At 39.3% G+C, this 25,355-nt stretch overlaps 1 protein-coding gene across 4 annotated transcripts; it reads left to right on the top strand.

The window, feature by feature from the left end:
* Positions 1 to 957: 957 nt before the first annotated feature.
* On the top strand, positions 958 to 20,291 carry HCFC2 (host cell factor C2). 4 transcript variants are annotated; one of them, XM_014877038.2, is made up of 16 exons: positions 958 to 1,144; positions 2,961 to 3,109; positions 3,493 to 3,653; positions 4,674 to 4,882; positions 5,358 to 5,442; positions 6,464 to 6,567; positions 7,166 to 7,354; positions 8,479 to 8,664; positions 9,094 to 9,197; positions 10,162 to 10,318; positions 11,284 to 11,484; positions 12,705 to 12,775; positions 13,988 to 14,125; positions 15,467 to 15,652; positions 16,129 to 16,414; positions 17,329 to 20,291. In XM_014877038.2, exons 1-16 carry the CDS (start codon positions 979 to 981, stop codon positions 17,346 to 17,348), a joined length of 2,412 nt encoding a protein of 803 aa, XP_014732524.1. In that variant the 5' UTR covers positions 958 to 978; the 3' UTR covers positions 17,349 to 20,291. The 4 variants fall into 4 exon arrangements, with proteins under 4 accessions (XP_014732524.1, XP_014732523.1, XP_088021522.1 ...); XM_014877037.2 differs by having other exon boundaries at positions 16,129 to 20,291; XM_088165396.1 differs by lacking the exon at positions 17,329 to 20,291 and having other exon boundaries at positions 15,471 to 15,652; positions 16,129 to 16,267.
* The last annotated feature ends 5,064 nt before the right edge of the window (positions 20,292 to 25,355 follow it).

Here is a 25,355-nt window from a genome sequence, read left to right as displayed (position 1 = left end):
TGAATCTGAACAATCTAAGCAGCACACAGCCATATGAGCCTGCAGAACCGAGACCGGCTCCTTCACCTGGCAGAGTCCTCGGCATCACTGGCCATGCAGTAACACCTTCACAGAATCCCAGAATCGGGATTGGAAAAGCACTCTGAAACCACCGAGTCCAGCCTACAACCAAACACCACCTTGTCAACTAGACCAGGCAGTAAGTGTCACATCCAGTCTTTCCTTAAACACCTTCACCATCCTCGGCTGTTCATTCCAATGTCTAATCATCCTTTCTATGAAGAAATTCCTCCTAATGTCCAACCTCAATTACACATCTCAGCATCATCATTTACAGTGTAGAACTCAACAATGAAAAGAGACTTTTAGCACTAGCTGCACCTTCTTTGGATTCCCCTCAGCCTCACACGTTTATATTCTCACACAACTCCCCCCTCACACAGGAAAGAGCAGCTTCTCTCCTGCAGAACGAGACCTTCGAATTCACTCAGATCACCCGCAGCCAGCTGTAGAACCGAAACCTCGGTTGCGAAACTCAACCCTCAGTGTTTAAACAGCAAGTCATTTCTTTCTCGCCGCACACCTCGCGGGCAGCAGCATTGCCTCGCCTACCACTAGCCAGCCGAAAAAAAAAAAAAAAGGGAAAAAAAGAAAAAAGGAGGTGCCACACGTTTCTGAGGGCTCGGCGGCAGAGCGGGTGCCCCAAGCAGAGGAGCACACGCCATCTCCGCGGTGCCCAAGCACCCCTGGGCGGCGTACGCTGGAGGCACGGAGCCCCTGCCCAGCGTTCCCGCCGGAGCACGGCCGGGCCCGGGGGCGCCGCAGGAGCGGAGGGGGCCGTGCCGAGCCGGGGCTGCGGCGGAGGCGGCCGCGGGGCGGGACACGGGCGGGACACGGACCCGCCGCCCTCACGTCAGCGCTCCCCCTTCCCCGGCGGGCTGCCCCGGCCGCGCGGTGCGTTGTGGGAGCGGCGCTGAGATGGCGGCGGCCGCCGCCGGGCTGAGCTGGAGGCGGGTGTCCTCCTTCACGGGGCCGGTGCCGCGCTCCCGCCACGGGCACCGCGCGGTCGCCATCCGAGAGCTGCTCATCATTTTCGGCGGCGGCAACGAGGGCATCGCCGACGAGCTGCACGTCTACAACACGGGTGCGCGGGGCGGGGCCGCGCCGCGGGGCGGGCGGAGCGGGGGGGGGACAGCGGCGGGGCCGTCCCGTCTGCGACCGCCGGTGGCACCGGGCTCCGCACGGCGCCTCGGATCCCCCCCGGGCCTCCCGCCCTCGCCCGGCACTGCCCGCGGAGGGCTCGGCCGAGGGGGCGGCGGGGGGACTGAGGAGCTGCCCGGAGGCGAAATGGCGGGGCGGGAAATCCGCCTGGGCCGGGGGTCTTCCCTGGCGTAGTGCGCGCCCCGGCTGATGCTGCGGGGTTAGCGGTCCTGCCCGGGGAAAAGCGGCCGGGAGATTCTCGCTGTCTCAACAGTGTCGAGGCTGTTCTGCTTTCCCCGGCTGTCCGCGGGGCTGCGGAGCCTCTCTCCGCTGGCAGGTCGCGGCTGAATGGCGGCAGGCGGGATCAGTCCCTGCGAGTGTCCGGATCCCCCTCCTTCCCTCTGGTGGCGGCCGCTCACGAGAGCCGAGCGCGCTGGAATGGGAATCTTGTTTGGAAAAGTGAACATGTTGGCATCGGGAGCCTTTCCAAACAGGAAGCTGCCCAAGACCGATTTTATTTGTGGAAGATTAGACGCCTGAATAGTTACTGTACGGAATGCTGAGTGAGCCTGGAAAACTTGCGTGTAATTTCAGGGCTGGGGCCGAGACGGGAGAGTTTTGTGACTGATCTGTGCTTCTCAGTCAGCCAGTGTTGGCTGACTGAGGTTTTTCCAGGCTGATTTTTTTCTGATAGCTTAAAGATCTACTATGCTTAAATCACTTTTCTGAGGGGGAGAAGGAAAAAAATCTCTTAACCTTACTCTACTGACAAGTAATCCAAAGAAAACTCTTAGCATAGTTATGCCATCCGAACACAGGTTCTGACAGGTGCCTTTTGAGTGCTTCTTATCATGACTTGGTTTTTTTATTCCCAGACTTTCTGTTTAAGGTGTTTCCCCTTTGCAGCAGTGACAAAAAGGATCACGACTCAGTTGTTCCTGAGTTGTTTCTCGATGAGTGCTTGGCCCAAACTGACCCTTTTTATTCTGGGGTTTAAGATGCAGGGTTATGACCTGAGCTGCCCGAGTGTGGGATGTCCTCCATGGCCCTTGCTGTGCATGTGATGATTTTCGAGGAGCTGGCACACAGTGAGAGCATCTTAATCCCCGGCAGCAACGCCCACTGGAAGCTTCTAATTTCCTACTTCTCCCCTTTATGCTCATTAAAAAGTGTAGGAAAAATAAGACATTGTCCCCTGTAATTCTTAAATTCCAGAACAGTTCAGGCACCAATATGCTGCTTCTGGATCAGACAGTCTCAGTTACTTTTTCTTGACTCTGTGCCTCTCCTCTCCCACTCTGTGGATATTAAAATGGGTCCCAGAGCAGTGTAATTAGTTTTTGAATAGGGCTATTAAGTCCAGGCACAGTGCCATGCTGCTGTAGCTCTAATAATTCTGTTTCTAGGGCTAGCTCCCTCTGAGTTAGCCTGGTTATCTCTTTTGTGTGGAACTGCACTCGTGTTCCTCATTAGCCTTGACAAATCTATTAAATTGCTGGATGACCCTTCATGACTGACTTAGTTACAGTGACCTCATGGGCTCATTCATATAGTGAGTATCATTGGCTTAATAGAGGTGTTTGCTTTTCTTTTTATTAAAAAAAATAATAATATATTTAAAACTTAGTGTGAAGTAAATAGCCCATTCCGTTATCTGCAGATAAAAGGTAATTCTTTAGAAAGCAGAGGTGTTTAAAAATGCATGTTTCAGTATTTCTAATATTTTTTCCTCATTTTTGTTTTTTTACTCTCTACTATAGTTACAAATCAATGGTTCCTTCCAGCTGTAAGGGGAGATATTCCTCCAGGCTGTGCAGCACATGGATTTGTTTGTGATGGTACCAGAATACTAGTTTTTGGAGGAATGGTTGAATATGGAAGATATAGCAATGATTTATATGAATTGCAGGTAGGAAATGTATTAATATGTTTTGATTTTCAGGACTACTTTATTTATCTGTTTATGAAGAAATACATTTTATTTTACCAACTACAGAGGAAAGTTAGATGATCTTTGCTCTTCTTCAGTAAGGTTTTCTCCATCTTAAGAATCTAAAGTTTATTCTAAATAACTTTGAAATAGAGACTTCCATCTAGTCTAAACTATAATATATTAAATATTTTATTAACATTACCTCTTATGCATTGCTTTTAACTAATATCCTAAGGAAAGCCCAGCATTCCCTTAAAAATAATTCAGAAAATATACAAATGTTAATATTATATGAATTCTATTTGTTATGACTGACTATGAATGAAATTATTTCTGAATTAATTTTTCTGGTCTTTAAGGCAAGTCGATGGCTCTGGAAAAAAGTAAAACCTCAAGCTCCTTCAAATGGATCACCACCCTGTCCTCGGCTTGGCCACAGCTTTTCTTTGTATGGTAACAAGTGCTATTTATTTGGTGGCCTGGCAAATGAAAGTGAAGATTCAAATAATAATGTTCCCAGGTATGCTGATTTGTCTTTGAATTTAATGGCTGTAAAAACAAATTACTGGATTTGACAGCTTTGAAAAGGAACTCTAGGCAGGCTGTTCTGTATACCAAGTACTCAGAGTTGGATTATTTGTGCAGTGAAGGGGTTACATGTGAAGAAGGTTCCTTCTGCTAATCCCACAGTATGGAACACTGAGTGACAGCTCTGACACTTTTGTAGGGAAACCTCAGTAGGCTTTGGTATTTCTCCTAATATTTTGGGTGATGTTTTGAAGAATGACTTGTTTGTTAGAATTACCTCAATCAGAGAGTCTCATGAGTCATCAGGGAATTCATGATGGATGTTTCTTCTGTATTGCTATGAAAAACAGTTATGAATTAATCTGGAAATCTTTTACAGTAACAGCTGAAGTTGCTGTTATTGTCAGCAAACTGTGCTATCATGCTGAATCTTTATATCCACGTTCACCTGCAGTTTAGAGCACTTATATCCATTGAGCTATAAACTGGCAATTTCAAGCTCAGTAAACAAGAGGTATCTGGTGTGAATGCCAAGATTCAAAGACCATTATCTAAAAATAACTTGCTGATAGATTCAGCAAATGGCTAATTGTGCATTGGCCAGTCTGAAGACATGAGAAAACAAACAGCTTCTTCTCACCTTTGTTGCCTTAAGAGTTGCAGAAATTTCTCTCTAATACCTCTTGTCATGGTGTATTTCCCAGAACTTTGCAGTTTATTGCAGTTACCATATGTAGTAATTTTTGCAAGAAATGTTGTTTTCGTGTTTCTTTCATGTAATACAGTGTAGTGAATAAGAGCATGTTTTCTCAGAGACAAGATATTAGCGTTATTTTTTTTGTTTGAAATCCATTTTAAATCCAGATTTGGTACTCTATCAAATGTTTTGAGTTTAAAACTCTACAGCCTCCCAAGACAAAAGTCTGTAATATTTGGAAGTGGTCAGGGTTTAAAGTGCACTTGTCAGCATGCTTATAAGTGAGTTTTTCATGCTTTGACAATAATACCCTAGATATTTAAATGATTTCTATGAACTGGAGCTGCAACATGGGTCTGGCGTGGTCGGCTGGAGTATTCCTGTGACCAAAGGAATCTTGCCATCTCCCCGAGAATCTCACACAGCCATTGTGTACTGCCGAAAAGATGTGGGAAGCCCAAAGATGTATATTTTTGGAGGCATGTGTGGCTGTCGGCTTAATGATCTCTGGGAACTTGACATAGGTGAGTTGGTTTGCCAGCTGAAGTCAGTGCTTACTGGCTGAGGGGGAAAATTACAGTTTAGAATGGTTAATTGCATGCTGTGGTGCAGATATTATTGAGACTGACACCATAGTGTTAACCTTTTGTAATATTTGGAATTAAATAGGTACAGTATTGTTTGCATATATTATTCTCACTGATTATAGATACTCCATAAGATGTGTATCACAGTCTTTAAAGCACTCTAAAGAAACAAAGTTGAATAACCATAATGAAACTATAATTTATGTTTTTGATAAACACTTCGTTTGTCAGTATTGCCTTAAAGAAGTTCCAAGTGCTTGTTATTGCACCCTCTTTCTTAAAGTAGCCATCTTAAAAAGGTGAAATTTAGCTTTGCTGAATATTAGAGTTATGTTCCCTCCTAAAATCCATGTAGTGGAATATGTAGCAACAAGATAATATTTTTTTGAGGCCTTTATTCTCTTTCTTTCAGAAACCATGACCTGGTCAAGACCAGAAACCAAAGGGACAGTACCACTTCCTCGTAGTCTCCATACGGCCAATGTAATAGGAAACAAGTATGTCTGTTGTTAAAAGCTCAACTCTAGAAAGGTACACCTAGTAGGAGAATGATGATGCTTACCCACTGCTGCTCAGTATAAACATCAGCCCTGTAGAGTAGTTTCCTGCTATTTCAGTACCACTGCTAACTCAAGGGGTAGCAAACTGTCAGTGTTTCCATCCAGCAGAACAATCTTCCCAACCCACCAGTAGCTTTCTGGGCTTCTTGGAGCACCTTTGTGCATTCTGGGGCAGCCTCAGCTGGGCCTGAGTTCTGTCGGGAGTGAGCTTCAGTGCCTCTGTGTGTGTGACACAGATGAGGTAGCCATGCAAAGAAACTGCTCCAAGAGTAAAACTAGTTCCAGGCAAAACTGTTCCCCGCTTTTTCTGTAATCATTACTCTGCTTCTTGCCGATATTGTTTGTTTTGGCAGGTAGCAATGGATTTTTAAACATGGGTTTCAGTCCAATTTGTATCAATTTACAAGCTGGCATGAGGAGAAAGAGGCAAGGGAGTAAAGAAGTATGAAAGTTTTATATCTTCCGATCCAATAGCTTAGCTTTTTATTCTTTACTTAAAATGTCAATTTGTATCCTGCATTATATTTTTAAATTTTGATAACTGAGTTAGATGCCAGTCATCTTACTTTAGCATGACTTACCGAGGGGTCTGCAGTAAAGGATTGTCGAAATTCTGTTGTACGTGTGGGATTTTTGGAGAACATTAGCAGTTTGATGGTTTGCTAAATGTTACAGTATTAACTTCCATTTCTAGCAAGTTGTTTGAGGAGTTTCTGGGATTTTTTTGTGCGGTTGGGTTTTCCCAGTCAGTCAGTTTACTCAAAAATTTCAGAGGGTAGATGTCTGCAACAGTACTTCATAAAGATAGTAAATACAAATAAAATTTGCTGTGAACCAAAGCTATAACACACTGGAAATTTTCTTTTTTGTCCTAGTTTGAGAGAGCACATGCAGCAGATCTAGATGTTAATTGGTGTTTCTTTTCTTTTTCCCTTGTCTCTCTTTTCCTGTATTTCAGAATGTATGTTTTTGGTGGATGGGTTCCACAGTCAACAGCAGGTGAAATTTCTGCTCCTGACGGTGAATGGAAATGCACTGGTTCATTTTCTTACCTTAATTTGGGTTAGTGTTTCTGCCTTTCTGGGACTGGGTATTTTGAATTAATATTTTCTTAACAGAGTAGAGTAACTATTTTGAAGACCTTGAAAAAAGTTAAGATACATAGTTGTAATCCTGGCTGACTAAAGAAGTTGCCTGTTTTTTGCATGCTACTTGAAAAGTAATATTTTAATTACAATTTTTCAATTTTACAATCTTTGAAGATTCAGCAGGTTTGCTTCTTCAAATCTTGGTTAATACAGCTTTAATACTAAGTAATGTAAATGCTCCTTCTTCATTTATAAAGGAGCACAGGAGACAGATTCTGAAATGAGGTTTTTCTAAGTATGATAGTACCATCCCTGAGTTCTCAACTTCTGATCTATTTGCCTGAGAGAGATAACCAGAGGTCAGAAAAATGAGCTTGTATGAATTGATTTTATCTTATACACTAATTGGAAAGTGACCTTCTCTTCATAATATTTCCATTTTAAATGCAGTTGTCTATTAAAACAGAGGTGATTTATTTTCATTTTTATCTGAGCAGTTAAGTGTGTTAACATCTTTATTTCTTGTTTTGGAAAACATCCAGAAACTAAATGCTTTGAGTTTCATTTACTAGATACCACAGAATGGATAGGTCTGATCTCAGATTGCCAGGAGGACAAAAGTAACTTGTTACCAGGGCCAAGAGCAGGACACTGTGCTGTAGCTGTTGGCACTCGTCTGTATATCTGGAGTGGTAGAGATGGTTACAGAAAAGCTTGGAACAATCAAGTTTGCTGCAAAGATCTTTGGTACCTTGATACTGGTGAGTCAGAAATAAATAAGAGACTTCTACTATGTTCTGTGTTTTATTAACATATGAGAAGCTTGCATGATTGATGATCAGAACATTAAAGTTGTAGCAAACTGGAAGACTAAATTTTTAAAATGGTTTTAAAATCATGCTCCACTGCTGGTTGTTTAAAGGCTATTACTTAAAATGAAAAATATTAGGAAGGCTTATTTAAAGCCTCTGAAAAAACTTCATGCTAAATTCTTCGCTGCATGCCATAGTCAGATGATACAAGATACTAAAGACTGTTTTGCCTAAACTCAGGGTTCCTGGCCTCTCCTTTTAGTGGTCTTTCTGCTACTACTTACTTTTTTTGCCAAATCCCTTCTTCTCTTGGGATCATTGCTGCTGCTGATGCTTCCTCATCTCTTGGACTGCAAAAAGATACTCTTCAATCTAAGAAAGGACCAAATTGTTCCCGGGGGTGAAGGGAATTCTGGAGCCTAATCACTCATTAGTAGCTGCATTGATAGCAGGATACTGAGATGGTGTTGGGAGAGAGGGAATTAGAATAGAACTATTTTTTTCCTGTTTGATTTTTTGCTCAGAAAATGAAAAGGAGTAGCAGGGGAGGGATGTACTTAAGATTGCAGCCTGGTCAGGCATAGAGGCACGTGAGAGGAGCAAGCCATTGGCATTAGTCATGTCTAGGCTTCAGCCTGTGCAGAAGAAGTTAGAGAGAAAGTTCTCTTCAGCTACACAGAGCAAGCAAAAAAGAAGAATAGTTTGTGAATTAGAGGAAGATGTAAAGCTTTAGGAGTCAAAGAGCTACATGCAGCATTTCACGAAATCACAAGGATCTCCTGTCTCTAATCCCTACAATGATGTAGCTACAACCCAAAGGCCTACTGGCAGCAGAAAAACCATTAAAAACAAAGCATCAAAACTGGAGCATATTTGAACACTTTGAAAAGACACTTTGTAATTCTCTGACTTGACTTGCCACTTTTGACAGTGGTTTCTTGTTGAATCTGGTATATATTGTACATTAGTGAAAAAGGAGCATCTGATTTTACTTGCAATATGCAGCTATTTAATAAACTGGGAAGGGAGGGCAATTTCTAACATGCCATCTGTGTTTTATTGGTTTCTTGTAGAGAGACCTCAAGCACCATCGCAGGTACAGCTGATCAGAGCTACAACCAATTCTTTTCAATTGAAGTGGGATGAAGTACCTACTGTTGAAGGATATCTTCTTCAATTACATGCTGACTCACCAGTGCCAACGGTGGCTGGAATTCCTGGTACTGGCATTCCTGAGACATCAGTGCTGAGTTCACAAGGTAGCAGTCAGATCATATTACAGTAATGTTTATGCACAGGCAGACTGGAGGGTTGCATAAGTAATAAATATGAGTTTGTTTTTTAAAGAACCATTCTGTGAGAGAGAGAGAGACACGGTTTCTTTGGTTACTCTCCAAATGCCTGCATCATAATTATGGAAAACTCCCCTTTGACTCGTTTCTGTTGGTTTTGGCCAGCTATCTGAATTATGAATATATCTCTAGAATGCTGGGCACAAATTGAGAAAGGAAACAGTGAGGAAGGGATTTTATCTGACTGTTTGGCTATATACACTTTCATTTCAAACTTACAACAAAGTTTTCCTTCAGACAACTTTGGCCTCCCTCTTCTTCACTGAAATAGGTTAAAACCATCATAATATTAAGTTTTGTATAACTGATGGGAATTTGCTTTTGTTTACCTGCAAGGTGGCTGTTCTCTCCATCAGAGTCCACAGTCATTGCCTAGCGTCCCTTATCCAGAAATGAAGGTGGATCCTCCCAGCCAAGCAAATAATCTCATTCCTAATAACGTAAGTGTAAACTGAAAAATGCTTCAGTGCCAAAACAGTGTGGGAAGGTAGTGAACTGCCAGAACACTTTCTCAGTTTTAAAACTCCCTGCATACTTTTTAGGCCTTAGAAAAAAATCTCCAAGTAAAACAAGAAGACACCTGCTGAAATAGTTGTCTTCTTTCTTTTGCTTTTATTAATGAGAGAAAATCTTTCAAGTCCTCTTGTTAATGAGGAAGGGAATTGCAACTGCATTGTCTTCCACAATGCCAACTGGGAGCCTGACACTGACAGGAATACTATTCATCCTCAGAATGTTGGTGACATTAATGTGGGAAGCAAAAAGAATAAGGCATATTCCTTCTTTGTTAGTCTAGTTTAGTTTTATGCTAGTCTGCTTAGTTGTAAGTTCCTACAGCAAGTTCAATCCAGTTATTATCTGTCTGGTGTGCAGTTGTACATGTTCCTCTGTTTCACCAATTTAACAGAAATAGTGAGGACAAACTTTGGCTAAAGGATAACGTTTTTAGAACTTTGGACCTTTTCTTAGCTGTGTAAAGTCTTAGATCTGTATGGGATCCATAATGTATTTCTGGAGAAAACACATGCAGAAATACCATAAATTTTACTCAGGGTAGAAATATCTCAAGTACATGTCAGGAAAGCAAAGATTGAAAGCCTCTGTAATTGTGATTTTCCCCATGCCCCAAAGTCCCCCTAGTAGACTAAATATACATAGCCATGAACTTCCGTGTAATGATAAAATGTAGTGTGACTTCCAAGTCAACTTAGAGTTTGAGTCTTTGTTTTATAATGACTAAGGTAAGGATTGAGAGATTGATTTCTTGGTCTAATTTAAAATAGTAGGGGGAATTGTTGGAGGAGTTTATATTCTTGTTTATGAGCAAGCATTTTCATGCCATGTTTGCAATTGAAATTTCTGAACTTTGCAGTTTAACATTAACAAATGTGTTGTTTTGGTCAGGTCCAAGTTGCCCTTTCATCCAGTTCAAAAGTAGAAGGAAAAGAAAAGGTTGCAGCACCTGAAAACAAGGTTACACAGGAGACCATGAAAAACCATGCAGATGCTACAGGATTCAAAGAATCAAATGCCCCTTCTCTTTTGCCTGTTTGTACTTCAAGTAAGATGACTATAGAAAAAAATAATTTAAAAATGAGAGTTAAAATTAATCTCAAAAACATAAAATTGTTTCTGTCTTGTAATTTAAAATTATTTAAGAGTCCTTTATAAAAACCCAACTTGTGTTAGTTATTACTAAACGTCTTTTTAGAAGATATGAAGAAAATTGAAATCTTAACTTGTTTGAAGTGTTGCAAGGTACATGAAATTCTCAATATATTCTTCATTATGATGGCAAATCTGTCTATTTAAATATAAATAGCCATTTTTAGCATCAAGTAAAAAGGGACAGATGACATTTTACAACATTATGGGGATAGTAACTCAAACTGACAGTTTGTGTCTGTCTGTTAGCTGTGAAAAGCTATTGGCTGATGTAAAACTTCAGGCAATGTAGATATAAGCATGTTTCTCTCTGACTGTAGAGGAAGTAAAAGATGATGGGGCTCTGATTTATGCATTTCACTGAAGTGCCTTAAGTTCAGTGTAGTAAATCCAGGCTTAATCACCTGATCTGTTCATAATTGACTTCTCTGTATTTTATAGGTAGTTGTATTTTTGTTTTCTTCATGGTGTAATTTAATTAGATATGGAAATTGTGCTTCTTATTGCTAAGACTTCTACAGAGGTTAATCTTAAATTGATTGTTACAAATCTGTTATACTGATTTGTGTGGATGCTTTATTTTAGTAGGGTTTTTTCCCAAATTAATTTTTTGTGACCAAATACTTAAAAAACAGCAAGCTTAAAATAACTATTTACGTACCTCTGTTTATGGCTGTGGAGACAGACTTCTGTTCAGTTATAAACCTAAAGTAAGCATTAGCAATCAATATAATCAGATATGTTCTAACCTAATTCTGAGTTAAACTCAGGCTTTATATAAAACTAAATCCATTAGACCAAACTGACATTCGTTGTGTTATCAATATTGAATTCTTGCTAATACTTTTCTTTTTTTTAAAGGTGCTCAGACATCAGCAAATGTAGGTGAATTACATGACTTGGACAAACAAAGTGTAAATCCTGATGCTTCTGTATCCAGTACTGTCTCCAGCACACAAACTATGGTAACCCAGCAGGCTGTTAAAACTGAATCATCAAGTACAAATGGGGCAGTTGTTAAAGATGAAACTTCACTAACAACATTCAATTCAAAATCTGAAGGTTTGAAATGTGTTTCACATACTGTATTTTGAGCCATATATTTCTAAGGCCATCAGAGTTCCTCTAGTGTGGTGGGATTCCTGTCTTGAGTAGTACCTGGGATGTAGATAGGGCTTTGGGCATTGAAGGCCTTGTGCAGCCTGGATGATTTCTGCTGGTATTTATACATCTTTTAAAATCAGGATATTCCTTCTGTGCATTTGTAAATCACCATGTTTCCTGTAAGTGAAAAGTCCTTTAAAATCTTCATTTATTCAGAGGTCAATTTTCTTAATTTCATTGGTAGGTGATAGCCTGTTTTGGTGCTCATTGTACATTTGCATTCATTCAGTGCTTGTCTATTTAGTCAGCAAAAGGCTAAAATATTAATCCTAGATGATTTTGATTTTAAGCAATCAATTGCTGACCTCTGTAATAAATACGGCCAGTTAATGTCGCCACCTCACTGCTGGTGTAATGTGCTGGCCTCTTCACAGTTTGCTGGAAATACCCAAAATAAGCAGCAATGCAGAACATAAATGGGTGGTTTTTCAAGTTTTGTTTTTGACAAATATCGACAGGCTGTGCTTGTTACTGTTTTCAGTGTTAACTCCAGAACTGTTATTCTCATATTGATGTTGTGTGTATAGTGTGATTTTTACCAAGCAGTATTATATTTTAAAAGCAAAACCCAGGAACACAAGCATAGAATACTAATACTCCCATGTGTTACTCATGTGCTTAATCTTTTTTTCTCTTAAGTTTCCATTTTAATGAATGCTCTGTTCTCATTTGTTAGGGTTGTTTACAGTTTAACTGCTTATGTTCAGAATTCAGACTATTGATGTCAGAAACAATGCAATCAAATTAAGAATTCGCACTTAGAGTATTCATACAATGTCCCCAGTATGTGCCTCAATCTGGTATTTAGATTATTTGTTCACAAATATTTTATATCAATTTCATAATCTTGTCACTTTTTAGGATTTTCTGAGTCCTGCCTTCTGTTTGTATTATCTGTAGCAGCCTCCAGTGCCAGACTCTCAGAATTGTTCTGTGAATATGACAGAAGCCCAAATTAGTTTGTGTTATAAATAGAAGTGCATGCAAAAGAATTCTGAGACAATTTTGTGCAACAAATACTTGCAAATGGCTATTGAGGTCAACTTTCATACTCTAGTGGGTTTTGTATTAAATTTTTTCTGTTGCTTAAGTTTTAAAAATTTGATTTTTGTTTTTAGCTGCTGAAACTGCTTATGTCACGCCTTCAACAAGGGTCAGTACTGGACAGACAAATGATTCACACTCTTCTGTAAGTATGAAAAAGTATAATGAAATTACCTATTGTTCTGTTGATTAGTTGTAAGGGCTCTTCTGTTTTCCTTTAATTATACTTCTGAAAGAAAAGCAGTGTTTATTTTGAGCTTGGAGTGATTAATACAGGGTAAACATTTCTGTTGTAAAACTAATTGCATTGTGTGGATAGATGTGATTCTAAAGCAGTTGTGTAGTTGGGAGGAGATCCAAGTACATGTTTCAGCTGTTGAATCATTTTTATCAACTGGCACAGTGGAATGGTATCTGCTGCATGATGTCCAAATATAAGAAGGTTTTCTGTATGCACAACTGAATTTAAAATGAAGTATGTATTATATCAGACTAGTGTTAGCTGCTGATTCTATAGATTTGAAACGTAACTTTACTGACATTTTGATGTTTTTCCCTAGAGGAGATGGGGACTGACTATGCAAGCTGTAAATACTGCCTGAAAAAGTAAATGCTTCCTATTTCACCTGCTTACAACTTAATACACAAACCCAAGGTGCCACTGTTGCCACCAAAAGTGAGGAACTAAGGATGGGGAGAAGCAGCTGCTAATAAAGGGTTGGGGTGCTTTTGCCAAGAGCAGCTGCAGCTCCTGCCCCATTTCCATGCCAGCCGGATCATGGCCTGTCTGTGCTGGGCACCTGACTGTGCAAGTGCCCTCCCTGGTGCCTGGAGACCAGCAAGAAAGCCAGTTTGTGTTTCTGGGTCAGTCAGGAGCAGTTTGCACACCCTCCATCCCCATGGCCCCATGGCACAGCTGAGGGCTGTTGTCAGCTGCAGGCGAGTTCCGCAGTGCCTGACAAGGAGCACTGGGGGCTGAGGTACAGCTGAGCCCCGGGGGAGCTGCTGATGTTGGACCACCTTGGGAAACTTCTTGAGCTCTGAGAGAAATTAACTCAGAACTACATGCTGCTACAGACACCTAGTTCTACAGCTTTAAGCTTCTTCCCCCCCATTCAGAATATCAGATGCGACATCCCAGCTGTTGCTTTTTAAATGACAGATTGTGTCTGAGTAAATGTATAAGAACCAGTTGGTTTTGCACAGTATTTTAATAATACATGCATATTCACTTGAAGGATAAGAAAGTAATACTGGTATGCAAGGGGGTTGTCTCTTACATATACTAGAGCCTTGACATTTTTTTCCATGGCATTGAAGTGTGGGTAATCTACATGACATGTTCTTCAAATGCTAGAGAGCTCCCCAGAGGCCGCCGGCACCCGTGAAAGCCAGGGACCGCCGCTGGTATGATGTGGGAATTTTTAAGAACAACAGTGCTGTGGTGAGCCAGTTCTACTTGCTGCCAGAGGAAACAATGAACATCAATAGCAAGGTAGCTGCTGCTTCTCTGATGTAACTTGCACGTACTTATTTCAGAATCTGGTTCTTACATAGTTCACAACAAAATATGGGATTTTCCAATACTGCAGCAGAATCTGGTGCTTGTGGGAGTTTTGTATTTTATGACCAATAATTCCTCATGTGTTTTTCTCACCTCTTTTTACTATTTCCTAAACTAAATTAATTTTCTTTTGTTGTTGTATGTGTGGCAATACAAAATATTTTACTTTTCTATTGCTAATTATTTTCTTATTTCTTGCCTTAGGAAACAATTTTAGGCTTACTAAACTTCCAAGCCAGTAAAATTCTTAAAAACTGAAACCCCCACAATTTCTTAATATGTTATTTCAGTCAAGCATCGAAATGTTTCAATTTCTCTACTCCCAGAATCTTTGCATAAAAATTGTTAAAAATACTAATAAGACATAGGCTAGGCTGTTTAAAAAGTCTAGATCTGGAACTGTAGTGGCTTTCATATTAGGTCTTTCTAACTTAATGTTTGGTACGTGTAAATTGATACGTGAAAACCATGAGTGTGAGACTTGCAAAAGTGTAACAGTTTTGATGGTAAAAGTGTATATTAGTGATGTCCTAGTTAACTGGAAACAAAAACTGTTTTCTTGAGACAGAAACAAAATATCAGAAATCTTTCTTTGAAAGCACTTCACTATAAATATTCTGTGTCTTAGTTTTAAAGGGCACTGTACATTGCACAGTATTTCCATTGATTGTGGTTTTCACATTATTCAGTAGGAAAATAGTTATACTGTAAGGATCAGTGATGCATCAATGTATATTTTAATCATGGAAGTATGGTAGCACATAATGTTTCAGAAAGCTATTTGTTACTAACTTACAGTGCTTTTCCTTAAAAACATTTTGATCACCAGCACATTGCATTGCAGCTCCTAATGTTAGGAATAACTGCTTTTGAGATAAAAAATGTTTTTTAGGACAGAAGATTACGTTAACTAAATCATAACTTATGTAGTTCTAAATGCTACTTTGTTTTAACTTTCCCCAGTAAAAATAACCACAAGGTGCAGTTTAACTTAAATGACTGAAAAAATGAGCTATCTTTTGGTCGAGAGCTGTAGTCTCACATTGCATCTTAGATCAGCTGTTTAGAGGTGAGGTACTGTGTCAGTCAGAACTTTTCATAAATTCTGATGTAAGTACAACAGTATTAAATAGATTTCAATTTCAATTAAACTTAATTAATCTCAACACTTATACTTTTTTAGGCTAATTGTGTTTATAATATTTTAAAAATTAACACAAATGTTGCTTTATAATATTTTAAAAATTAACACAAATGTTGCTTTATTTTCAGACAGAAGGTGCAGATGTACCAGACTACAGATTACTTAAGAAACAGGATCTGTTTCCAGGCACAGTGTACAGGTTCAGAGTTGCTGCAATTAATGGCTGTGGTATTGGGCCTTTCAGTAAAATCAGTGAATTCAAGACATGCATTCCAGGTTTTCCTGGAGCTCCTTCAACAGTCAAAATCACCAAGGTGAGAAATATAGGTAATTCTCGTACTGATGTGTAAAATTCTGGTCACTGGTGTAATCTCAGAACTCTTGGTTATAGTTGGTTTGTTGTTGGGGTTATTTTTAAATTAGAATTGTCGTATACAATAGTGTCCAATGCTTACTTGGTGAGCTCTGCTCAATATAATAGTCTTTAAGAATTTTGCTGAAAAGAATTATTTTAAGAGTTAGTGATCATGTTAGCAGATATATGTATTCAATCATCTGATAATTTCCCCATGATTTTCTAGTCTTGCATCATTAAATCTATAGGGGTTTACTGCTTCTTAAAAGAGAGTCAACAGACATCTTTATCTCCAGAATGGTGATGATAGGTTAGAATTTTCGGATAGTCTTTAGAATTTGGAGTTTTTTAAAGATATTTTTATAAATTTATTGTATATATATTTATATATTTATGGTTAGCTACATGCTATCATATTTTTCTCTCTTTCTTCAGAGTGTAGACTGTATTCATCTTTCTTGGGAGCCTCCTGCTTCACCCTCTGGAAATATCTTAGAATACTCTGCCTACTTAGCCATCCGTTCCACGCAATTACAGGAAAATCCAAGTCAACTTGTATTTATGAGGATATACTGTGGTCTTAAAACCTCCTGTATAGTGACTGCTGCCCAGCTCTCCAATGCCCACGTGGATTACACTTCCCGGCCTGCCATAGTGTTCAGGATTTCAGCCAAGAACGAGAGAGGCTATGGCCCTGCCACACAGGTCCGGTGGCTCCAAGGTAAAGTCACTGTCACACACAGCATTTGAGTGGAGCAGGAGCTGTGCATTTCTTCCAGAACCAGCACAGCATGCATGTGAACTTCTTGAAATGTTGTTTTGTTCTTTATGGGAGTTTTATGCAATTCTAGTTGTTGCTTCTGACCTCCCTAGAATTCACTTCAGCTCAGAAGTTTTTCAGTCTAATGAGAAGTAATCCACTTATGTGCATCATGTACATGACATGCAGGGTAACTAGGGTTTTTCTCAGTCTTTTCACCCTCCTAAATGGAAAAAAAATTCCATCAGGTGATGTAAGGTGCGTTTTTGTGATGCATATACACTTGGAAATCTGTGTTACAGCCAGAAGATGTTTTGTCTTCTTGTCCCTGGGCTTGAACTTGTACAGGTTCGTGATGATCTGGGGATGGGAATGGATCCACTAAAAACAAAATTAGTATTAGCCTGGTCAGTTCTGGCTTGCCTTATAAGTAAGCCAGTCTGGGGTCACAAGTTTCACCAGCTTCTCATCCTGCTCCTTCCTGTTTCTGGCTTAGCTTTGTTGGGAGCTGGCTTTGCTCAACAAGAGGTGCTGTGGGCACAGAGGAAGGTAGGAAGGACAGAGTGTTCACCCCCTCGGGCAGCAGGGAACTGTGCTGTGGGGATAGGTGACCTCAGCTGGTGGGCTGGGACCTACCTGTTGAGTGCTCCACTGCTTGGTTTCTAATATGTGCTTTTCTAACATGGGAAGCAACAGTGAAGAAATTGTCTCCTACGATGTTCAGTATTTCAATTCTGTTTTAACCCTTTAATTGGCAGGGGTTTTGACCATGATCTATATTCTAGAACTCTGAAACAGTGTTTGTTTGAAAATGTTTGACTGTGTATACCATGTGAAATGATGAAACATTTAACAATGTCTCCTTCTTTTTGCAGATATGAAAACATCAAAGTAGAAACGACTTAAATCTCCAGTTTCGAATGTAGTGTTTAATGTAACTCTTGTACTATTTGTAAATGCTACAAATATTTTATTTTTGCATTGTTTTTATCTTAAAAAATATATAACCTTTTTTACGTTTGACACATCAACATTATAGAGCCTTGCTCAGGTATGAGTATCATGTAGAAAATATATCAGAGATGGTGGAGGATCACACTCTATCCAGCAGCTCTTTTTGGTAGTGATAAGTTAAAATGTAAATAACACTGAGTTTCAGATTAAAAATGAACAAAAGAATTGGCACAAGTAGTAGTATTTGAGGTAGAGTCCCCGTGATTGCTACAGATCTTGTATAGATAATTCATAAGATTTGGGATATGAGCAAATTCTGCTTGGTTTTGGTTCCCTATACCACATTCTTCATTGTGGTGCTTGAGTACAAGGCAAAAATTTCCAGTTATTATATAATAACTTAAAATGTATAAATATTTTAATATATACTTTTTTTGTAAAGAAATGATTTTTTCTACTATTTGTAACAAATATCTTAATCTTGAAAGATATCCCCTGAAAAATTAAAAGGAAAAAGATAAACTTATCCATTGCTCTTATTACAAAAAAGGTAAATTCATTGTAAATGCACTACTATTACTTAAAATTATCCTTTTGTAGTTGTACAAATCTTAAACTTGTAAATACCAATGTTTACAAGAGATCTTTCTGGTCTCTTTTCCATGAGATTCATTCTCTTTTTCTTTTTTTTTTTTTTTTTTTTTTTGTTTTTGTTTTTGTTTTTGTTTTTAATCCATATGCTTTGCTTTTAGCATATGCTTGCTTTTTGCACTAATAATAACTTACCTCATTCCTGTGTTAGTAATCTCTTGTGTTGCTTCCATAATGTTTCTGTAAAACTTCAATCGGAAAATTTTAACCAAAGTTTAGAATACATGGTAAGCAATTTTGCACATATTATATGGCAACTCTCAACATATTTATTCCAGTTAATCTTCTTAAGTGCTTGTTTGCTTTACCAATATATTCTACCAATCAAGTTCAGTATCTCCCTTTTACTATGCATCATTTTACATTAACTAGCTAGCTGATAAAATCAACAAGCATTACTTCTAGGTATAGGTTGATCCATTCCTATGTGAAAAGAAAAAAATTGTTCACAGCAGTGAAATAAAGGTAAACATTTTAAATGCTATTTATGTATCTATATATAAAACTATGTTTACCAAAGTGTAGAGGAAAATGGCTGAGTTGGACAAGGTCACTAGGTGAATAGATTGAGGCACCTAAATAAGATTTATTTTGAAATAAAATCTAAATTATTTACTGTGCAATGAAGTTTATACTTTGCACTTTAATTTTGCCCCAAATGCCAAAAGATTATACATCAAAGTAGAATTTCTTGCCTCTTCCAGTTAAATTTGTCTTAAGAGCGTTTGTAAATATATAAACTAAAATCAATGATGTGCCTGGTTTGGTGGGAGAAGTATCACTAAAATGGTAGAGATTTAGCAGCTCAAGTATCCCAGAGCAGATTTAATAGCCAAGTAGTGGCTACCCTGAGAATCGGGGTTTTAACAAAGTGCTGGTACAGCCTTAATTGTCGCAATGCATCACATGCTCCAATAGCATCTAGGAAGTGCTGGGGACCATAAATGGCTATAATAGTGTTAATTTGTTAATTGTGGCACAGGAGCAACACACGTGGTTTGACTCTAGAGAAAAATCACGTGCTTATGACAATGACAGATATCCCGGTTTCACTTTAAACAGTGTTTATAGTATGAATGTATAGGACTTTTCCTGAAGTTAACTGGCTTTAAGATATTTGTGTTTTAATGGTCCATTTTGTCAGGTAGGATCTCACTACCAATACTGTCTGATAACTAAAGTACCATACACATGAACTGTCAACTAGAAGAATAGAAATTGGTTTTTCTTATTAGTACTGTGAAAGAAGCCTTTAGAGAAAAACTTGTGGCTTTGATTTTGTTGGTTGATAGCTGTGATTATAGAGTTGTTATTTAAGAATAAAACCTGTTGGGTGTGTCTGGGTGGAGTTTTTTTGCACTTGGTTTCACATGCTTTGCACAATTTCTTTTTTCAGTGGGTATGTCACGACTACCAAAGGGTAAAACTGTGGCGTTTTCAATGAAAGTATAATTTCCTTGTGAGTGTGCTTTCTTCAGCTGACTTAAGATGTCACTTCTTTCTTTTTTGTCCAAGTTGGGTAATGTTGAATAGTGATCACATGCAACGCTTCAGTTGCTCACAGTTTTACTTTAAACTGAAATTGTGGTACACTGTAAAATACACTTTGTGGTCTGTTTTTAGAACTGTATTTATAATGTCTAAATCCCACCTGTTTGCCTATCAACTAGATATCAGACAAATATTGATTGTTCGATTTTAAAGCTTAGACTGTTGACACCAGCTCTTTGAGACTCCATGTTATCCATTTATTTCAGATACTGCTAAAAGACATGTAACAGAAACTGAAATCTATGATTACAGTATCCATATTGTAAAAATGTCTAGGTTTACTGAACTCCTTAGGGAGGTTGTCTGTAAGCATAGGACAGTCGTGCCAGCTATGGCAGACAATGCTACAGCTTCATCTTCAGAATGTTCTTGTGAAAGTGGAAATGAAGTGAACAATAACCTACACTTTGTGTTTTCAAAGTAATTATAGCAATATTTTTTGAATGTAGTTTGGAGTAGAGCACATGATCATGCCATAAACTCTGAAGATATAATAAGTATTACTGTTGTTATCTGATTATTTCAGGATAGCGAATTTCACGTGAACTTAGTCTTACAGCCTGTTACTTAATGACCTCTACAAGGAAACTGACATTTTGTACAATACAAGTTGATTAGTCTTATTTTGAAGAATTGTTTGTTCTTTGTAATAAAGTGGTCGTCCTATCAAACGCATTGTAAATACTGAAGTGTGTCTGTTTCTTCAGGGGTGTACGTGCACAAGCTTGGAATCTCTGTTTTTTCAGAAGTGTATGTGTACAAACTTGGGATTCCTGATGCAGAGAGTGAGTAAATTTGTCAAGTTGGGGAAGAGGGTTTAATGATAAGCACTGTCATAATACTATTACTTTTCCATAACTATTGTCTCCTAATTTAATTCTTGGTTACCTTACGAGCTTTTTCCTTAGTTGAGGTTCTGTAATATCCCTGCCCCACAGCAGTGCTGTTGCTGTGCACTTACCATTACTCTGCCCCCTTCCACGCCTTTGTGCCTTGCAGGCTGCCTCTGAACTGAAATTCTGACTTTACTTCCCCTGTCTACACAGGGGTCGTGTTGCTGTTGTTTACAATGAGTGACAGAGTTTGGTGTTGCCTTGTTGCAGTTTGTTAAAAAGATGTGTGAGTACTTCATGTGCTCAGAAGGCTCCTACTAAGGATTTGAATTGTGTTCATGTCCAGCTCTGCTCAAAATGACACCATCTTTTATGGCAGCTGACTCTGGGGAATTCCTGTGGGAATAAGCAGTACGTGTTGCAAGCAGCAGGGGAGCAGAGAGGAGCAAGTGAACGGAAGGGTCTACTGGATTGTTTCTAGACCTCCTTAAGAGACTTCACATGAGAAACTGCTAAAAGCTGTCTGCTCCAGATCGATTCCTTCTTTGTGTTCTTAGCTATTGTAATAATGGTTGTCTTGTTATTTGTGACTCTTGCATTAGTGGAAAACAAATGGGAAAACCCAAAACATCAGTGAAGAATCCTCTCGTACTGTTTTATTTCTGTTAATAACATTTTAAGAGTAGGAGTTATTTTCTCTTGAAGGCAAATTTGAATTTGCTGTATGAATTTATATAAAAACAACTCAGATTTATTTACTTTTTCTTTATAGCATTAGCTGGTCCTTAGGGTATTTTTATATTTCTAGTGAGTTAAACATCAGGGCTCTTATTCTGTGGCTTCCAGTCCTGACACTGAAGCATTTCCAGATTCCCAGGACAGGGGTGGAGCACTGACTGCTGCCACTGTCTGGGGAATGTGTTCTTCCTTCTGTTTATAGTAGTAAAATCTTCATTTTGAGGTGTTTACCATTGGTCTGGAAGTGGAGATCCCTTTTATTAAAATTTCAAGTAGTCAGTCTAAAGTAGTAGGAAGATGAGTTTAAAATAAATCCTCTTGATCCACAGCATCTTTAGGATCCTGCACCTCCAGCACTTCCCCCAGAGAGAAGAAATCCCCATGATGTGGGGTGGGTGGGGGTAGGGTGGCACCCAGCTGGATCCCAGCATGAATGAATGGTGGTGGGGCTCAGCCAGAGAATGTCCAGCACCTGCAGCCCCTGGAAGAGGAGTGAAGATGGCAGGAAGGCCCAAGAGATCTGTGTGAGCCTACTGGGCCCCTTTGTCTTACTCCTTCCTTATGTGCCTCATGCTAGGTGGTGAAAATCTGGCATCTATAAATGTGATGAATTTCAACTTGGTCTGTTCCCTACAACCTTCGAAAGCCTGAAGTACTTGATGGTACTTGTTGGGCTCAACAGTCCTGACAGGAGCAACAAAAATATCTCCCAAACTGGGGCTGGGCATAGTTTACTGTTGTCTTTTTTTTTTTTTTCGTTGGTTGATTTTTTTGGTTTTGTTTTTTTGGGTTTGTTTTTTTTTTTTTTTTTTTTTTTTTTTTTGTTTGTTTTTTTTTTTTTTTTTTTTTTTTTTTGTTGTTGTTGTTTTTTGTTTTTTTTTTTTTTGTTTGTTTGGTTGGGTTTTTTTGGTGGTGGTGGTTTTTTTGTTGGTTTTTTTTTGTTGTTGTTGTTGTTGTTTGTTTGTTTCAGGTTTTTTGTTGTGTGGTTTGGTTTTTTTTTTTTTCTTTTTTTGGTGTTTTTTGGGTTTTTTTGGTCTTTTGGGATTTTTTTGGGGGGGATTCTTGCCTCTCACAAGCATCTGCTTTTAATATCAGATATAATTGCTAAGTTGGTACAGCAGCTCCTTAAAACTTAGGCTTGGATGTGGTATCTTCAAAGAGAAAAAGAGATGAAGCATTTCAGTGTGTCCTAGTGTTCAGAGAGTTATTTCTGTATCTGTTGAAGTTATAAAATACTGTTATCCACACATGGAAGTTATCAATATACAGTTATTTCAAAAGCAATTCTTAAAAGAGGCACAATGAATATATGCCATTTTAGAAGGTTCAAAATGTTGGTTTTGTTTGCATCCTTTTTTTTTGTTTCCATTCACTCATTTAAATGTTTATTGCCAAGGATTCTTAACTGCCTTTTAGAGTAACCACCACTCTTGCACACAGTGCTGGTAATTCTCTTTTAACAAAAAGTTATTAGGTGCAAGCAGTCATCTTGTAACTTTGAGCAGTATTAAGAAATAGTCCAAACTTTTCTTTTTAGTATCAATTTCCTAGTTATTTCTTCATTGTATTTTGCCTGAGTGATAGGGAAGAGATGTAATATGTAAACTTTAAATGCTGCCTGCTCCAGAAGGAAAGTGTTTGGAGTCTGGGAGCAACTCTTTGAAATTACTGTCCTGAAAAAAGAAAACCCGAATTATCAATCTAACAGCTTGAAGTTTCAGCTACTTACATTACAGCCATCTGAAGCAACATGAGAGCTGTCAAGGCAGACAACACAAAATGGCCAGTTTTTGTCAGTGTTTCTTCTTCTTGTGTGTACAGAATTTGATTCCACTGCATCTACTCCAGAAACATTTTGGATGAGTTTCAGCTGCTTGGCTTGTAAAACGTGGCTGTTGCTTGTGGTTTTGGATAGAGAGCAGACTTGTCCTCTGCTGTAGCACTCTCCAGGCTCCACACTCTCCATCTTCTCATCCCACAGTGCTGGAGCCTGTTTCCTTGTAGAAATGATCTCTAGCTGGCTGGAGGTGAGATTTCAGATCCTTTCCCTTCTCCCTCAGGGCTTAGCTTTTCCTGTCAGCTGGCTCCTGGCATTTGCCTGTTCACCAGATTGCTTTTCCCAGAATGTTACACTGCACAGGGAGCTCAGGTGTCAGGTGGATTTGGATTTCCCAGGGCCAAGGAGGAGTTAGACAGTGCAAAAACAAACCTGTGCATCCCAGCATTCTTTATCTGTATCATGCTGCTCTTGACAGTGTTGGGACACGAGCTCTGCTGTGGTGGACTGTCTTCCCACAGGGTGCAGAGAGTAGAAATAGCATATACTGCTCCTAATGTGCGGTTGCAAATGTTGTAGCTGCAGTTGTATTTTGAGAGATACAGTCCTTGCACGTGAACTGAGTCGTGGTTGTGCTGTTGGAGGTGGTTGTATTTGCTGTTCATGTTGCTGTACAGGCTGGGTAAGTATCAGGCACACACACATTAAATTAGCAGCCCAAAGGCTGCTCCACTGCCCAGCAGATTTAAACCCTCAATAGTTTTCTTACATAAGCAAATCAGGTGCCAGTGCTCTGATAAATGGGTCCTCTGGCCTGGCATGCTGCAGTAAAATATTCCAGGAAATGAATATGGGAATTTGCCTGGAAGATTTCTTAAAGCAGGGTAGCCAACTGTGCACTGCATCGCCTCTGGCCCTGCCTCCACAGCCATCCTTGGGGACTTGGATTTAATAAACTCAGTGCAGCTGGCACCAATTTGGAGACGATTGTGCATAGCAGCAAACTGCCCTCTCTCCCAAGAGCACGTGGCCTTGGATGTCACTGCAAGCTGAACTGGCAGTTTCCAGGGAGCTTCCCATTAAACTTTTACAGCTGAGGGTCAGAGGTGACATTGCAGTCCATTACCATGCCAATTCCACAAATCAATAGGTAAATGGATCAATACTTGGTTGCTTAAATGTATTTTGATCCTTTGAAAGGGTGAAAGTGTGAATTATTTTGCCAGAACAGCATATCTCATTTTCAAAGAGGAAAAATTAGCTGGTATTTTCAACTAGGTACATGTCTTACAGTGTACCACATCCAAAAGGCACCCTCCCACCACTGCTCTTTTTACCAAACCAGGGGAAAAATAAGAGTAACCATTAGAGTTAACACTATCAAACTTCCTCCTGTAGGACTGCTTGGGCCCCATATAAAATATAGTTTCCTTATCACATCACTTATCTTAGAATCTACATCCAGCTTTGGAGGTTTTTTCCATCTACAGACACAAGAAAGCTCACTACCAGTTTCAGTGAAAAACTTCTACTTTGTATAAATCAAACCCCAAGAAAGTCAAGCCTGCACTATTTAGTAATACAGTGACTTAAAGGCAAGTTGTCTTACTGCTGTAAATATAACTGAGGCAGTGAGTCTCTGTGACTGAACTGGAACATTAATCACATTCAGAGCTCTGCAAAATGAGGAATATTATAGCTATAAGCAAAGCTGCTGCCAACTCTTATCATGACAGCAAGGTGCTGGGGAAAACATTGGTGCTTGGCTCTGCCCCTTGCTTTGCACTAAGCACTCTCCTGTGTGTGTGCAGTTGCCCATATGCTTCCTCTCCTGCCAAAGGCTAGAGAGAAATCACTGTCCATGCCTACAACGTGTTCATGAGCATCATCCTCAAACTCTGCAATAGGAATCACCCCACAGCATTCACAGTGATCCACAGTACAGTTCAAGGGAGACAGCTCTTTAAAGAATAGCCCACATAATTTAGGCTGCTTTTTAGCTACAGGCAGATAAGCATGGGGCAGTAGGTATTTAGGATGTACCACCCGATGCCAAAACTCCATCTGTGTTCTGGCTACACCATCCAGCCACATATTTTAGCATTCAGTCGAGACCAGAAGAGAGGAATAAATAAAATAGTTAACAATGCATGTGTATATCAAGAAGACTGGAAAAGGCAGAGCCTCAGCTCCCATTATGCCTGTAATGAAAATGGGATGTAGAACACCATCTAAATTAGCTTTTCTCATAACTCCACTTTGACTAGAGATAACAGTGTTTCTGTGCTTTTAAAGATACCAAAAGCACCCTATAAAAAAATACCAGAAGGATCATGTTACACAAAAATGCATTTAAAAAAAATTACTGTGGTAAAACTTGCTTGTGTCATGAAAAGGC

Source organism: Sturnus vulgaris, chromosome 5 (assembly GCF_052056855.1).
Source record: "Sturnus vulgaris isolate bStuVul1 chromosome 5, bStuVul1.hap1, whole genome shotgun sequence".
NCBI lineage: Eukaryota > Metazoa > Chordata > Aves > Passeriformes > Sturnidae > Sturnus > Sturnus vulgaris.
Note: the sequence above shows the minus strand (reverse complement) of the source record. Positions and strands in the feature narration are given on the sequence as shown.